This window comes from Artemia sp. Qi Xiang Cuo, chromosome 12, assembly GCF_049724085.1.
Source record: "Artemia sp. Qi Xiang Cuo chromosome 12, ASM4972408v1, whole genome shotgun sequence".
In the NCBI taxonomy this organism is placed as follows: domain Eukaryota; kingdom Metazoa; phylum Arthropoda; class Branchiopoda; order Anostraca; family Artemiidae; genus Artemia; species Artemia sp. Qi Xiang Cuo.
This window is the reverse complement of record NC_142805.1, coordinates 72800828-72818708: the sequence shown is the minus strand read 5'-3', so window position 1 is coordinate 72818708 and position 17881 is coordinate 72800828. Positions and strand designations below refer to the sequence as shown.

The window sequence follows — 17881 nt, the reverse complement described above, 5'->3', positions numbered from 1 at the left end:
ACCATTCCCCCAAACACATCCAATCAAAATATTCAGATAGGCATTTTGTTCAACGTAGTAGAAAGTTCTGGAAATTAGGTCTGTAAGGATGACAACCCCCTCACAGCTGTCAGGACATGGGTTGTAAGTTATGCCCTGGGGGCATATAAAGTTTTTATAGAACGTGTTGTCATAGAAACTTCAAAAAGGGCTCATTCGATTAGAAATTGAAATCTCTTGTGTCCTTTTAAAAGTCAGAAGTAATTGGAAGGCAACCAACACCCCTTCCACGTCCACCCTTTCCCTAAACACATTCAATCAGAAATTTTGAGATAGCCATTTTGTTTAATGTATTGAAAGTTCTGAAAATTAGGTCTTAGATAATGGCAGGGGGAATAATTCTACTAGAATAACAAGTAGCCAGTTTAACACTCAATTTTTTATACTTTTCTTTACCTTTAATTTGTTTAACAATTAATCAAAAGATCTGAAAATTCTATGAATATCTAGTTTACAATTTAAGCCAGGCTAATATATTTAACCCTTAGGGAGGGAGGGTTAATTCTATTTGTAAATTAAATGAATTTATAATTTGGATTGGGGATCAAATTTCAATTAGGTCTATAATTGTAAACATTTTTTATTCAGGTACCCTAGGTATTAACTCCGCCTGTTAGGGCCCTTGCCTTTCACGGCTCAGTGAGCAGCCTGTCCCAAGCCTGGAAAGGAGGAAGGTTGGGCAATAGGGTAATCCCCTATCCCTGTAAAAATTTTAGATGATTCTTGAAACGACAACAAAAAGCCTTGGATCTAATTTGATTTATCTTGTAATGACTATTTACTGTCCCCAGACAAGATTTTTTACAGCAAATGAGCCTTTCTGTCTTGCTTTATGGAATGTCAGGACTGTTGTCTACCAGGTTGTCTAGAGGGCGTGATTAGAATTCTCCAATCATATAAGATTGAAATAGCAGCTATTTCTGCAGCCAGGATGACTGGCGCTGGTCCAATATGTGTTGGCAACTATGAAGTGTTCTTCTCAGGTAAAGAGAAGAGACGCAAAGCCAGAGTTGCCCATGTTGTCAGTAAACAAGCAAAGAGGTTGATGTTGGAATTTGTACCTATGAATGAAAGAATTCTGAAGGCTTGTTTTGAAACATTCCAGTCTAAACTTACCGTCGCTGCACCCTATGCCCCCACAAACGATTCTGGTGGGGACACCAAGGACAGTTTCTAAAGTGATTTGAATGACATACTCAATACAGTACCTGAGCACAATGTATTAGTTGTGCGTGGCAATTTTAATGCAAAAGATGTTAGTGGCTACATTTTTGCTCCTGATGTGCTAGGCCGCCATGGCCTGGGTGTTATCAATGATAGTGGAGTGCGTTTGGTGAATACGGTAGCCAGCCGAAGCATGATAGTAGGTGTATCATGGTTCCTCTACCGTTAAGTACACAAATATACTTGGACTTCTCCTACTGGTGTTACAAGAAGCCAGATTGACCACATATTAGTTGAAAAGCGTCATAGACGATCGCTGGAGGATGTGCGAACTTACTGTGGCGCAGATACAGACTATGACCACCAACAGGTGATTGCCAGTTTCAAACTCAAGCTGAAGACCATGAAGAAATGTAAAAACCCTATCAACTCCTTTGACGTCAGGAAGCTCTAGGACAAGAATCTTTGACAAGCGTACTGTGTGAATCTTGCAACTATGTTTGCAAATCTTTCAACTGAAGACACAACTGCAACAGTAAACAAAAGATGGGATTCTATTGTACAATGTGTGCAGGGTGCCGCAAAAGAAAACTTAGGGTATGCAAAAAGAAAAAGTGAGCAGTGGGTCAGCAACAAATCTTTGATACTTATATTACCCTACTTAGATCTTGGATACTTAGATACTTGGATTACCGCAAAAAAAAACCAAAATCATGTTTGAATCATGCAAAAATGAGTCCACTGTTGAGTACAAAGATTTTTTTAAATCTAAATATAAGGAAGCCCACAAGGCTTTAAAGTGGTCTACCAGAACTGACAAACAGCTCTTTCTTGAGACAAAAGCAGCTGAAGCAGAGGCTGCTGCCAGTAAGGGCAACAGTCAAAGGGTCTATTGTATCATAAAGGAAATAATTGGAGATTTCAGAAAGCTAGCACCTGTGATTGAAAGTAAGGCTGATCAACTTCTTACAAAAAAGGAAAAGACATTGATAAGAGATGGAAGGAATACTTCGATGAGGTACTAAACCTTCCACTGCCTACAAACCCTGTATCCCCTCTGGCTGGGCTACAGTTCCTTCATCTTGTCATAAGCAAAGAACCTATGAGCCGGCTTGAAGTCATGAAAGTATTCAGACTTACAGCCTGAACTCTTGAAGTACAGAGTTGAAGTCATTGCCGAGCACCTTCACAAGGTTATTTCTCAGATATGGGAAACTGAAAATATTCCCACTGATTGGAAGAAACGGGTTGTTGTGAAGCTCTTTAAGAGAGGCAGAACAACCAACTGTAATAACTGGAAAGGTATCACTCTGCAGTCTGTAATGAGTAAGATATTCTGCCAAGTACTGCTGAACTGTATTCTGTCAAAAGTTGACACAATATTAAGGGATGAGCAACATGAGTTTTGACCATGGAGATTGTGCACTGATTCGATATTCAATTTGAGGGTACTCTTAGAAGAAGCAAACGAATGGCAGACTGAGATTATTGTTGCATTCATTGACTTTTTGAAAGTGTTTGATTTGGTCCACAGAGACTCGCTATGGAAAATATTTTGGTATTATGGATTCCCCAACAAAATTGTTTGCATGATTGTCATGCTATACGAGAATCAGTTATGTGCTGTACAGACTAATGATAGGGACCCTACCAAATGGTTCAGTGTGAAGTCTGGTGTCCACCAAGGATACATCCTCTCCCCAGTGTTGTTTGCTATTCTCATCAACTATATACTTCAAAAATGTAACTTCAGAGGTGGAATTCAGCTGAACTGAAACCACACATTCTATGACAGTGATTTTGCTGATGATATAACCCTCCTACCTCATTTAAGAGAGAAGCTACAGAATAATATTGTTGTACTCTCCAGTATGGCCAGGCGAGTTGGTCTGTCAATCAGTGCACAGAAAACAAAGGTCATGCAAAACAGTGTCAATACCCTACCTGCCCCACCATTTAAAATCAGATCTGATGTACTAAAGGAGGTTGAAGACTTCAAGTACCTTGGTAATATCATTAAATATGATGGTAGCCTTGAGCTGGAAACAACCACATGGATTACATGTGCAGGAAGTGTCTTTAATAAACTAAGAAATGTGTGGAGGAATCCAACATACTCCCCAAAGCTCAAGCTCTGGTTTTTCAATAGTAATGTCCTCTCCATACTAATGTATGGCCGCAAATCTTGGGTGTCGACTAAGCTGGAAAAGCATATCCAGGGTTTTGAGAACATCTGTCTTTGGTGTATCTATGGTATCCAGTGGACTGATAAGCTAACCAACACCTTCATATGTGAAAAGACAAAGCAGCTGCTTGTGATCAATAGACTTGTGACTAATCAATGGGAATATTAGGGCCACATGGTGCATATGCATGAGGGCCACCTACCCCATGATGTGTGGTATTGTTTCCTTCTGGCATCAAAAGACATGGGCAACAGAAGACAACATTGGGAAAATGCCTTGAGAAGGATGCTGTACTTTTGAGATCATTGCTCAAAGAACTTTGGTCAAAACCACAAGAGAGATTGTCATGGAGATGCACTGTTGTTGCCTTATGCACCAGATAGCATGGGAAGACCTACGTCTAAGTAAGTAAGGTATCAAGCTGATATTTAATTTTTAAACCCTTAGAAATATAAAAAGACTAGACATAGTATCTAAGTGATTATGGGGCAAACCTAGCATTAGATTTTGGAGAGGGATGGAAAAACTGACTGAGGGATAATAGTACTGATTAAAAAGGAAAAATTAAGTTTTTAAATTATGAGGTACATTCTTTATTGAGACAACACTGTGAATATGTAACTGTAAAATTAAATCAAGCTGCCCTTTTTTTGTGGGCTAGTTTATCCAAAACCTCTTCTGTACTGACTGGAACACTCCTGTGTATGATTACTAAGACCAACCTACTTAGCCATTCCTGACTTCACTCTGATGCAAGATAGATGATACCTTCTTCTGATAGAAGAAGGTATCAGGAGAACCACTCCTGATACAAGAATTCACTCTTCTCAGGGTAGAAAAAGAACACTTGCACATGCTGTAGTGACAGGAATCATTGCACTAATCTGAACTTAATAACAATTGAGATAAATTATTATGAAATATTGTGATCCAGGACACTCTCTTATTTAACAAGTAGATGCAATACAGTGTTTTCCACAGGAAACTTAAGAGCCAGAAAGTGTACTCACCTTTAAACCTAGTCCAAAAATTGGTCAAAGTACAGTGTCAAAATCCATATGCAATCATTCAGTTCAAGCCATCACCTTTCTGAATTTCCAGGCACGCTCAAAAGCCTATAAAACATATTCAGCAGTGCCTATCTCAAAGGTCAAATGGCTCAAATTCCACCAGAATTTCTGTAAAAGTGTTTTGCAGATGATCATTGTAAAGTTGTAAAAATTGCACCAGAGATAACCTTTCAGTGAGTGAAGGGGAAAGGCATCTCAGAGGTAAGCGTAGTTGATAATCTCAACTTTCTAGGGCCAGTTATTTGGGTCACAAACTTGCCAGAAGACAAGATATAAAACATAGAGCCTCTCATGCAATTCATGCCAGTTGTTAATGTAAATTACAACCAAAAATCCTTCAAAAAGAACTTGCCAGGGCTTGGTTCAAAGAAGGGTTGTGAAACTGCCAAAGATGTTTCAAATAACTGCCAAGTTCCACAAATGCTAGGGTTGAGATCTCTCCCAAAGAGAAAGCTGTAACAGATGAAGACAGAAAAAAAGGAAATGCATAATTATGACATTTAACTGTACTCATTTCTTAACATCCTTTTGTATCCATTTGTTCCTATATTTGTCATCCATTTGTTATATATGAATTTCTTTAATAGTTTTACTCAGTTTGTACTCACTCTTTACAGGTCAATTTTACTGCAAGTCACATGTCTGGTGGTTCACACACTTGAACTGGTTTTGACATATCTGACAAGTTGACCAGCTGTTAAAACTTAATTGACTTAACAGTATTTTGTCAATTTATTGTGCCAAAACTATTTAATATTTTGCTTGGAAATTCTCACAATCCCTTAATAATACTATGCTTTTTAGCATGGAAACAATTCTGTTCTGCAAGGTTACAAACATTCAATTGGATTTTTCTTGAAATTTTATATTCTTCACTTATGCTAATTCTGCTTCCAGAAGACAAAAGAATAAGCTATGCTTGAAGATTCAGAAGCTTAATTAGGATGTTCTTGAATTTCCCTTGTAGCTTTACTGATAATAATGAACATCTCTTTAAACAAAATAGTTGCTTTTAAGTGCTCTATCCATCTAGTCTTACAAAATGTATTCAATCTTATTCTTTTTCTCCCTGCGATAGGATTCTTCAACAGTCTGTTTGAAAATTGCAGAGCATTTAGATGAAACTCTAAAGAACTTAATTGCTTCTTCCAAAGTTCCTAGACAATTTCTCATAAGAAGTAAGGGGCATAAATGACACAGGGCTAAATAAGTTTGAGGAGTGACTTGCACAGTGAACATAGATTACATGGGGAAATATTTCATAGATTATTGCAGCACAACCTTGAAAGTGGCTGCTCATAGATGAAGTTTTATCATACCCTTGCCCCCTTAAGTATTTTTCTGCTATGAACCAATTGTTTTTTTATTAAGTCTATAATTGTTTATTTTCATTTTGAAATTATGGATGATTAGTTAACAAACAGGGGCACAGACTTCTACATAAAAGCTGGAAAAGAATACACTGAATTAAATAAAGTACAACAATCTTGGTACCTAAGGTTATAACAACATATGGATTATTTGGTGGCAGTCTGGCATTTTTCCAAATGTATATTCATAAAACATAATTTTGTACTTAAATATGCAAGACAGTCACTCCAGAAATGCAAAGATCAAATAGATATTACCTAGTAATTCTTCTGAGGCACTGAATAAACAAAGGGTTTCTTACTCTAGGAACTGTATTTAAAGTTTAGTTTTTTGGAGTTTAGGGGAGGAAAAGGGTAAAATTCTACTTTGGCTACTTTTGGTTATCTTAGAAAGGGGTTAGGCTAGGAAAATGAAACTTTCAGGGATGGGTCTACAGGCTAAGGTATGCCATGGGAAGGTATTTTGAAATAGCTTCCTCCACTCATTCCCTCTCCAGAAGAATCTAAAATTTGCCTAAATGGCAGGTCTATACCTATTGAAATTCAGACAAAACAACATTTTACTTTAATTTTGAGTTATCAGTTTCTTTTTCTCTGGCTTCAGTTCTGAAAACACTTTTCCTGTTCTTTTAGTAGAATTTTAAGCAATAATTAATTTAATTGCCCCGTGCAACTAAACCCATATAACCGAATCCTCTGGTAACTGAACCAGTGTGTACCTGATCCCCCGCGCAACCAAGCCCCCATGCAATTGAACTCCCGTGTAACTGATCACCTGTGCAACTGTACCAACTTGCAACTGAACCTTCGTGCAACTGAACCCCCACGCAACTTAACCCCCGTGTAACTGACCGTCAAGTAACTGGACACTCAAACAACTGAACTACCGTATTCAGTTTTTTAGTATTCTACAGATATTAGGCTATATCATTAGGTAAATTCAAGATACAGTTTTTTTCGTTTTCAACCTCGTTGGAATTGTTAGCTTTTTAAAGTCTTGATATAAATGCCTATCAAAGAAGATTCAGAAAAAACTTCTGTTTCATGGTTACAAAAACAAAGAAAATCGGTCTTCACAGACCATTAAATCCAGATCTATTTTTCCTTTTTTATGGCTATTAATACAGGTTCCCTTCGCTTTGTCACTGTCTAAGGGTTTAGGCGTTTACCCTCCCCATTCCAGAAAGGCTCCCAGTGGGAAATGCCTCTTGGGAAATGCCCCCGCGGATAGTTTTCAATCACAATTTAAAAACAAAAAAGCACTAGAAATCTCAATTTCTGATCTAATGAGCATCCTCAAAGTTTCTACGACCATGAAGCGGATATGGGGATGAGGAAGGAATGATGCCCCTCCTATAAGGAATGAATTGTGCTCATTTTGGGTTTAAAAACGCCTAGACCCGTAGATAGTGACAGGGTGAATGAACCCCCTTTCAGAGACATAGAAAAGGAGAAATAAATTTGACTTTAATGGCTTCTGGTGTTAGATTTTTTTTGTGACAACAGAACAGAGCTTTCTTATGAATCACCTTGATAGGCATTTATATTATGGTTAAAAAAATCTTACAAGGTTGAACTTGTTAAGATTCTAACTTGTATTTTACCCAAGGATATTGCCTCATATTTGTAGAATACTGAAGAACTGAGTAAGGTGGTTCAGTTACATGAGTGTTCAGTTGCACGGTTATTGGGTTTCAAGGGGGCTCAGTTACAAGAGGGTTCAGCTACATGGGGGTCCAGTTGCAAGGGGGTTCAGTTACACGGTGGTGATGATTCGCTGGGGTTCAATCACAAGGGTTCAGTTTCACGGAAATTTAGTTGCAATGCAATCGACGAAGCATATGCGTTATGACTGTAAAAATTAAAAAGGATGCTCATTCCATCCCATTGAGAATTATAAGAACTTCGTTTTCTGGATTTGGAAATCAACAACCGGTAGTAAACTTCTCTTTGCCCCTGGTTATCTGTTCGAAAACGGGAGACGTAGCTCCTGGTGTCAGGTGGTGGATAGTTTGAGTTTGTTGCTTCGCTCAGAATGGACAAAAAGGTTTCAGAGTTCAATCGCTAGAGAAAAAAACAACAAATTATTTACACGACCTATTCTTCAAAAATAAATTCTAGTAAAAATTGATCATGATTCTACTACTAAAATCTCGCCACGGAGCCAAGTCAGGTGAGGCCAACCCAGCTTCACGCGATTTTCTTCCACCGCAATCTATTCAAAGCTATACTGTTCACTACTTCCCTCAAAATTGTAATTGCCTCTATATTCTTTCTCATATCCACTTTTCTACTCATCGGAGGACATATTGTTTTTGCATGGCCTCTTAAACAAAATCCGGTAATCAAGGTAGCAAGAGTTTAGATGACTTACATTTTGACGGCTGAATAAGTACTAAATTTATGTAGGCTATTCTCTTTGGCACAAAAAAAGATACTCATAAACATGAATCCGGAAACTCAAAATTTAAATTTGAACTGAATTTAAATTACTCTGTATATGAGGGGGACAAACCCTTCCTCAACATTCACTCTTTACGCTAAAGCCATAAAGCTCTTTAAAAAAAACATATCTCATTCAAGGTTAACGACCCTTGTGTGTGAGCGGCATTTATTAAAGAATTATGACAAAAGTCAAACCTTAGCGCAAAGAGTGAAAATTGAGGAAGGTGCAGTAGCCCTTATAAACAAAGTAATTTCTGTTCGTTTTAAGTTTTAATGTTTTTCCTTACTTTCAGTGAAAACAAAATTCAAGAACTTGCTAATATTTTAACTTATGTAGTGGTTATAATCTGACTCCCCCGCCTCCCAACTTAAAAAACAAAATTTAAATACCATTCTAAAAAAAAATTAACGGTTTAGTTACGCACAGTGTTCTTTTTTCAGTATTTTTTCAAAGACTTTCAGTGATAGTTCTAAACCAAGGCACTTTACGATTTTGTTCGTGTCTGTTAAAAAAAAAAGTTTTTTAACATAAAGTAAAGAGCAACATTAAAACTTAAAACAAAAAGAAATTATTCCATATATGAGGGGGGTTACTCCTCCTCAACACCTCGCTCTTAACGCTAAAGTTTGAATTCTGTCCCAATTCTTCAAGAATGACTCCTGAACATGTTGTCATGTATAAGCACCTATTGTGTTTGTTTCATGATACTATTTATTTTAATTTCGGTTCGCTTTTTTTAGTTTCTTTGATTCTTTGATAATGATATAACCAAATGTTAAAAAGAAACAGGTTTTCTTGCAACTGAAACTAAGGAGGAGGATTTAAAATGAACAGAAATTATACCATATAGGAGGGGACTACCCCTTCTCCAATCCCTTGCTCTTTTCGTAAAGGTCGTAAAATTCGCAAATATACTTCTTATTCAAATTCAAACGACCCTTGTTTTTTTAAGAGTCGTTATTAAAGAATTTGGAAAATATTCAAACTTTGACGTAAAGAGCCAGGGATTGAGGGGAGTATAACCCCTCCATATATGGAATGATTTATATTGGTTTTAAGTTTTCACTTTGATCATTACTATGAGTTGAAAAACCCTATTTTATTTCTGAATACTTGTGGGAAATCCCCCCACCCCCAAAAAAAAATCAAATTCATTAGAAGACCAATGACGCATTAGACTTTAGAATTTTATTGTTAGGAGAGGGGACAGAAGCCAAAATCTTGTTTGTCGTGATTCTTGTTCATTTTAAGCTTTATTCGCCTCTTCAATTCAAGTTTCGCTTGTTGTAAGATTTATTTATTCATTAATGTTAGTACCTGTTATATATTTGATTACTATGTTGTTTATTTAGTTTCTGTTTGTTTTAGGTTCTATCTATGATTTAACATTAATTAATAGTCGTTTTGAGTTTGAATTATTATAGGAATTAACTTCTGCTGATCTCAATTGTAATATGAGCTTTAGTTTTCTTCCGAATAACTCTTTTTTTCAGAGAGTGTTTTTGATTAATCAATAATTATAGGTTTGGAAATTAATCTTCAGAAGACTCAGTCACTAAAGCTCGGAAAAAGTGAAGATGAAAATGTGACATTCTCTAATGAAATGATTGATCAGGTGAACAGCTTAACTTACCTTGGTAGTATTATTAGTAAAGACGGTGGGAGCAAGGATGATGTTAAAGTAGAGTAGCCAAGGCTCAGGGAGTTTTTCACAGTTGAAAAAAATTTTGAAGAATAGGAAGATAGGTCTGCAAACCAAGATTAGAATATTGGAAGCTATTATGATGACAGTGTTCAAATATGGTTGTGAAGCATGGGCGCCCCAAAAAGTGGATGAAGATTTGCTAGATGTTTTCAAGAGTCATTGCCTACGGATTGTTCTAGGTACCCTGGCTGACTGACTGAATTTCATAAAATAAAGTAAAGGGTTCAGTTAGTCAATAAATGAAAATAATTATTGAATTATTAATTAATTGATAAAAATGTTTAATTGATAAATATAATGGAATTACAGTATATAAAAAATTAATTTATAATAATTGATAATTTTAATAATAATGATTACTTATGCATTATGTTAACGTATTATGCTCATGTGTAATAATAATTGTTTAATATAAACATGAATAATGATTGTTACAGTAATTGTTGTAATTGATAATAATTGCTTCGGGTGCCCGGCTGACTAACCGTAAATCAAACAGTTGACTGTTAGAAAAGTACGATTCAATCCTGCTTTCGAGCACCATAATAAGAGAAAGCTTGAGAAGACTTGGGTACGTTCTACGGATCAAGGACGAAGTAGTGCCAATAGTTGTTCTTTTCTGCCAACTGTCTTGGCCTAAACAAAAAGTGGGTCGTCCGCGGGGGGGGGGGGGTGAGAGGATTTCATAAAGTAAGATTTAAAAGAAATGAGAACTTCCAGAGAGGGTGGAAAGAAGGTGGTTTTGAATAGACTGAGATGGAGGAAGAGAGTGCGTAGTTATGTGGGCCTTAGGTGGCTTGATGCTACGGTGAGTTAATAGTAGTAGTTGCAGTTATAGCGGTGAATTCAACCTACAATTCACGCCTTATTGTCTTCATTCACAGTTTTAAACCTAACCAGCGATCATTTTATTTTTTTTGTCACTTCATCTCTATCTGTTTTTCGTTTTTTTTTTCTTCCACTTAAACAGGCGCCTAAAGCATGTATTCCTTTCAGCTTTTCCATTTAAAGCAAGAAAGATCAAGAAGATTGGACGACTTTTCCTGAAAAATTAACAATGAGTGCGTGCTATTAGCAAAGACAAAAGAGCATTGGTGAACCAGAAATTTAAAGATTAAAAAAAAAATAAAAGAAAGAGCTGAAAAGTATATCCATCATCTAGAAGGGTCTGTGTGAATGTGAACACATTCATGTTGATAAAAATTAACTAGAGATTGGATTTATTTTGGACTATTTGAAAATTTTAAGATCGACTTTTTTCACGAAGGAAATACACACCACATGCCCCACGTGCCTTTTGTCAGTAAAGACTTCAGTTTCTGCATTCCATTTGTCCATCGAAATATTCTTAACTGATAATTTATTCCTAACAAAATTACATGCATCTCACAAACATTCAATGAAAAGGGTAACGGTTTTGCCTTTAGTATTACCTTTTAACTCGTGAATTTATGACAGAACGGGGCTAGACTAAGGGCTAAGAGAGAGCATTTGCTGTAAAGGAGATAGAATTATTAGGGTGATTGATTCTTTTGTAATTTAAAGGTTATCTAAACCTGTAAGCACAAGCCCCTACCGCCTTTTGTTCACATTTCAACAATTTACCTTCATTATTACCTTTTATGCTTCGATTTTTAAAGAGACGAGATTACTGTCCCTGAGAATTGAACATAACACAATTGCACATGTACTTAACTCAAAATTTCAATGAATTATCCCTGGGTCAATTTTTGAAAAAATAATTAAATCAGAAAGTCTTCCAAGAAAGAATCTGAGAACTTGAAATGAGAAGAAATAATTATAAAGAGTCTGAAACAATTATATTCCAAGAATTATTAGTACTACAATACACATTAGCACTACGCCATAGAATTCACCGTAATACAATCAAATTTACTCAAAATTTGAATAAACTATTTCTGGGTCAATTTAGATTCATTAAATCAGAGAGACTCCCCGGGAGAGTCTGATAACTTCAAATGAGAAATAAGTGTCCCAGACCATTATTTTTCAACATTTTAATAATGGTTGTTTTTTGCTTCTCCAAAACCAATCTGAAGCTATCCTAAACAGTGAAGAATAATGTATTCTAGACATTAAATTCAATTTTTCTACATTTATAACAAGGATGCAGGCTTAAGAGAGGTTAAAAGAAGAGACTCAGAGGTTCTATTCCATTTGAGATACACGGAATAAAAGTTTAATATCCAGAAATTAGATACAAAGTTATTATAAGTCAGACAGGGAATTGCCGTTACAGATCATGTCTCAAGGCTTTTTAAGACCAAATTAGAGAATATAGATGGCAGTAAAATGTAAAGTAATTTATCCAATGCAATTACAAACTTATGTGGAAGCAAATCTAGTATATTGCTGCAAAAAAAAAGAACAGAAAGATTTGCTACAAAAAGAGTAATTAATTATTTTTTATAATTAAATTATAATCACAGGATGTTAATTGCACAGTTTTTTAAGTATTCACCGCTAGTCTTGGGCAGATTAGAATTCAAACAATAGATCCCTGGCTAAAACAAAGACCAAGTTAAAAGACATAAAAAAGAATTCAAAATCATGATTTTACTTTACTTGAAAAATATGGCCCAACCGAAGGAGAAAAAATAAGAACTCAAAATCAACAAATCTTCGAGCAAGTAACGTTTCCCTCAATACTACTGGCGTTCTTCCTACAAAAAAACGATATAAATGATTATAATAGAATTATTCTACATTCCATTATCAATGGGAACATCCCATTGCTCATCAAGTCTCTTAGCTGAAACAACGAGGGTTAGCCATCGACTTGGCACATGTTTCAGGAAACGATGTGGAGGAAGCTTGAGATTCTTCTGGATGGTAGCAAAGTCTTCTAAACGGGCAGGCCAACCACTAAAGAAGTAGTAAATTTGAATCGCAAAATCGGACACTTTGGATCCGTGATGGTCCAAACCTTTCAAAAAAGCGTTGTGGACTATGTGTATGTTGCATGTCCCGATGTCAGCTAGGCCTCGGTCGCTGTGCACAGTTCTAACTTCAGAATCAAATAACCTCCAAACTTTCTTATTGACATTAGGTGCGTCACTTCCCAGCATCAAGACTTGACGGTTTTGCACTTTTGCGTGTCCCATGAAAAACAGTAGGGGGCGTACAGAAACTCTTTCTTCGGTCTCCAACCAGCATCTAATCATGATATGCAACTCCTTTGCACCTTCGGCATTTGTAGTCTCATCGTAAAGCAACGCCAAGTAAGAAGATCCAATGTCACTTAGAAGATCCTTGCGAAAATGGGGCAACAGCGCCTCTGCTATGAGCTATGATACCTTGGTCTCTCCAAGGCTGAGTTCCGCCAACACTTCACCAGGAAACATAGCTTTAAAAACTTTCGCAATGCCATTGCAGGAAGCAGCGCTCATATCACGGATGACATTATTCATGGCCCAAATGAGCTCTGCCTTTAGGACCTGGTCCTTTCTAGAAATCTAATTTATTTCGGGGTTTGACGAGCTAGATGTCTGCAAGACAAGCTGGAGCGGGTCCAGTTTCGGTCTAAGATTCGAAACATGGTTTTAGCCCTCTGAGTGTTGGATCATAGAGTTCCATCTGCTAATGTACATAAAGCTCTTGTTACACACTTTGCAGAAAATTTCTTCGTCACTATTAACACTGCCTACACACCAATCACCGACTAAGCGCTTAGTATTGTCCTCTTTATTTAACCATGCGCTATTAAACTTGCAACTGCCCATTTTTAGCTTTTAAGCAGCAACCAAGCAACCATTGGCACAAAGCAAAGAAAGCACTAATATAACAGCAAACCTTTCCTAAAAAAAAGAGAAAAAGCCTTACTGTGAATCCATGTAAAAAAACAGAAAAGAATAATTAATCAACTTATGATCTTCAGCCAAGAAGTTATGTTACAGCTCATAAGCTTAAATCAATGATTTAGGAATATTACCATTAGAAAACTCTATGAAGGTAGCAAAGACTCAATCCAGAAAAAGGAAAAGACTAAAAGATAGCTTAGTACAAGAAGATAGGGGCAATATAGGAACCAAGTTAGATGTAACAATGTCTTTTTGAACAAAAGAAAATGTATGTTCACAAAAGATGCTGAGTGTTACAGTTTGAAACGTTTTAAATAAAACTCTTGCACATACATTTGCTTCGCTTGCCCTTTATAAGGAAAAAGACAGCAACCGCAAGTGCTTTCCATCTGATGACAAGAAAAATATGAACTTTTTCATAATTATGAACCCAGTGGGAGGCCTGCTTTTATGAAAAGCGGTATTTAATCTTACCCTTAAAGTTGACCCAACGCAATGTAGAATTTGGTTTTGCTGTGTAATTGTATTATCAGTCTTTTAAATCTATTGGGATTTTTGTCCCAAACAGCAGGATAGTAAATATTATATCCCAATTTCCCAGTAATAAATGCATCATTTTCTGCTCTAATACATTCCAAATATGGTAAAATATCAGATCTTCATTATATATACTTATAGTATATATATAGTATATTAGTATATTAAAAACTATATATGTTAAATTCCATATTTGAATTTTATCTCTTCCAACTGAAAAATCAAGCAAAGGTGGTTGGAGAGGAGAATAATTTAACAAATCATCATAATTTTTTTAAACTAATGAGAAAATATACAAAAAAATCACAAAAGAGATTTTGTTTTGTTATTCTGTATATTTTATACATGTTCAGATTGACTATTAGCTTTCAATTTTATTACATATTGCAAAATTGTATTTACTTACTTACTTACTTAGGTCCTCCTACGCCTGGGGGCGCATAAGGCAGCAACAGTGATTCGCCACAACGACCTGTCCTGAGCCTTTAACCATAGCTCCTCCAACGAGGACTTCGCCAGCTTCGCCTCATTCATTAGCGACCTGCCAAGGGTCATTTTCGGTCTCCCTGATTTGCGGAGACCGGGGGGTGTCCAACACCATGCATCGTGCGGCAGCCTTCCTTCCCCCATTCGCACCATATGCCCCCAATAAATCCATCGCCGCTTTCTAATAAGATCAAGGAAGGGGGTATGATTTGTCATACGATAGATTTCATCATTTTGTATTCTTTCTGTCCAATGTATATTTAGGATAGACCTTAGGCAATTATTGTCGAATGCCTGGAGTCGTCGTTCTAGTTGAGCAGTGATGCTCCAAGTTTCGCAGCCGTACATAAGGACAGAGACCACATTGCTATTATAAATTCTAAGCTTTAACTTCTGGGAATATTTATTATTTCTCCAAACATTTCTAAGGTAGCTGAAAGCAGACCCAGCCAATGTTATTCGGCACAGTATTTCTCTTTCGGAATTGGCATCTTGCGTAAGAATGCTGCCGAGATACTTGAACTCTCTCACTTCCTCAATTTCCTCGTTGTTAACCAAAAGTCCTTCGGCTAAGTCAGGTATGACTGCATTCGACATTGACTTGGTCTTGTTAGCATTTATGGAGAGTCCGACAGCATTTGCCATACGACCGAGTTCATTAATGTTGCGTTGCATTTCATCTGGGTCGTGGGTAATAAGCGCAACATCGTCAGCAAAATCACCATCATTGAGTTCTCTCAGTGTATTTAATTGTAGACCACCACTAAAACTGCATCCACGTATAAAAAAATCAATCACTATGGCAAACAGTATTGGTTATAGAATGCAGCCCTGCCTTACACCTGACTTAAAAGAAAACCACTCCGTTAGGCCACCCTTTGTCTGTACTGCGCACATGATATCATGATATAGCGCTTTAATTACATTTACAATTTTGGTCGGAATTCCATAATGCACTAAAATCTTCCATATGGTTCTGCGATGTATCGAGTCGAAGGCTTTGAGAATATCTATAAATACTATAAGTAGCTGAACTTGCCATTCATTGGATTCATCCAGCAGGACTCTCAGGCTAAATATAAGGTCACAACATGATCTACTCTAGCGGAATCCGTGCTGCTCATCTCTCCGAACTTTCTCCACTTTACTTTGAATCCTGTTCAGAATTATTTGGCACAGAACTTTGCTGCCAACAGACTGTAAAGCAATACCTCTCCAATTATCACACTTAGTCTTTTGTCCCTTTTTGAAGAGTTTTACAATTACTGCCTTCGACCATTCACTAGGGACTTTTTCTTCGTCCCAAACACGGGAAAGAAGTTCAAATATGGGTTCGGCTAGGGCGCTTCTACCGTACTTCAGTAATTCTGGTGATATGCCATCATTGCCTGCAGCCTTTCCGTTTTTCAAAGTCTTTAGGGCCTCCTTGACTTCAGTAAGTATGAGAGGTCCGGAACATATTCCGAGATCGAACAGTGGTTCTTCAGGGATATTTAAAGTAGTTGTTGGAGGCATCTGATTTAGTACCTCGCTAAAATGCTATTTCCTGCGTCGGACTATGTCATCAGTCTGGGTTAATAAAATGCCATCTTTGCTTTTAACTTGGGTTGACGACGCCTTTGAAATACCCGCCAACTGCTTCGTTATGGCATACACAGTACGGATATCTCCCCGTCTAGCGGCTGCTTCAGCCTGTTCGGCCATAGTTTCGAGGTACATCCTCTTATCTTTTCTGGTTGCTGCTTTGACTTGCTTATGGAGACGCTTGTACTGCGCTTTCAGGTTATCTATATATTCTCTAGAACAAGTCGTGCTATGGTCATACTTATCTACGAGGATTTTGAGTTGTGACCTTTGATCAATAATATCCCAACTACTTTCAGATATCCACTGCTCTTTCTTCTTCCTGTTGTAGCCCACAACTTCTTGTGCAACCTTTTTCACGGTTTCTGCAATTTTTTCCCACTGACTATCAAGCGACACTTCGTCCCTTAGATGGGAAAACTTGTTTGACAAAGTTGTAGTATACTTTTGCAATACGTTCGGGTCCTGCAATTTCCTCAAATTGAAGGTTTTCACTGACCGCTGGGGCTTTGTCACAGTTTTTCGTTTCAGCTTGAACTTGGCAACAGAAAGTTGGTGATCGGAATAACAGTCGGCACCTCGGAAAGTTCTAACATCCTCTAAACATCGTCGCCTGCGCCTCTCAATTAGGATATGGTCTATTTCATTTCGTGTTACACCATCAGGCGAGTTCCAAGTATACTTGTGAATCTGTTTATGCGGAAACCATGTTGCGCCGACGATAAGTTCATGAGTAGTGCAAAAATCGATTAGTCGCACACCATTGTCATTAATTTTCCCCAGTCCATGTTTACCGAGGATAGTTGAGGCATAAGAAGCATCACCTCCAACTTTAGCATTAAAGTCCCCACACACAGTCACAATATCATGCCGATGCGTTTTTGCAACAACATTCGATAACACACGATAAAAGTCATCTTTTGTTCGATCACAGGCATCATTCGTTGGGGCGTACACTACAATAACTGTCAATTTGGCCTGTGAAGTGGCGAAACGGGCACGAAGAATCCGCTCACCAATTGGTTCCCAGTCCACTAGGCATTTTTTTTTTGGCATTTTAATAAATTGTATTTATTAAAGCAAAATTGTATCTAATTACATAATTACTGCTTATGACAATATTGTACAACTATTTTTCACAGCTGAATATTCTACATTTTCTGTAATTTTATCAATGGCCTCCATACCTCCTTAGTTTATATTTTAAGACTTTCTCAACTTTCCTTATATTCTTGTTATTTTCATAGGATCTATCACAACCATTATTTTGTGTTTAACCCCTCTTTTTTGCTATCTGCGTTTCAAACTATCCTTCCTAAGAAACCGTCTGCTATTTCACCAACATTTTTCTTAAAATTTTTCGACCTATCTTCTACACTGTAGAATTTCAGACAATCAAATTTAATATTTAATTCTTCCAAAAAATCTTCTCTTAAATTCTCATCCTGGAGTCTAATAAAATGTCATAACTTC

At 36.9% G+C, this 17881-nt stretch overlaps 2 protein-coding genes across 2 annotated transcripts; one reads left to right on the top strand and one right to left on the bottom strand.

Annotated features, from left to right (window-relative positions):
- The first annotated feature begins 3074 nt into the window (after window positions 1–3074).
- LOC148946489 (uncharacterized) lies at window positions 3075–3557 on the top strand. Its single transcript, XM_089097712.1, has one exon. It carries the CDS (start codon window positions 3075–3077, stop codon window positions 3555–3557), a length of 483 nt encoding a protein of 160 aa, XP_088953838.1.
- A 12806-nt stretch (window positions 3558–16363) lies between these two features.
- Window positions 16364–17464, bottom strand: LOC148946488 (uncharacterized). Its single transcript, XM_089097711.1, has one exon. It carries the CDS (start codon window positions 17462–17464, stop codon window positions 16364–16366), a length of 1101 nt encoding a protein of 366 aa, XP_088953837.1.
- Between the last annotated feature and the right edge of the window lie 417 nt (window positions 17465–17881).

What these genes read in the sequence shown, in the direction of transcription:
- LOC148946489 (XM_089097712.1), top strand. Translation starts at nt 3,075, where the DNA reads ATGGCCAGGCGAGTTGGTCTGTCAATCAGTGCACAGAAAACAAAGGTC.
- LOC148946488 (XM_089097711.1), bottom strand. Translation starts at nt 17,464, where the DNA reads ATGCCAAAAAAAAAATGCCTAGTGGACTGGGAACCAATTGGTGAGCGG.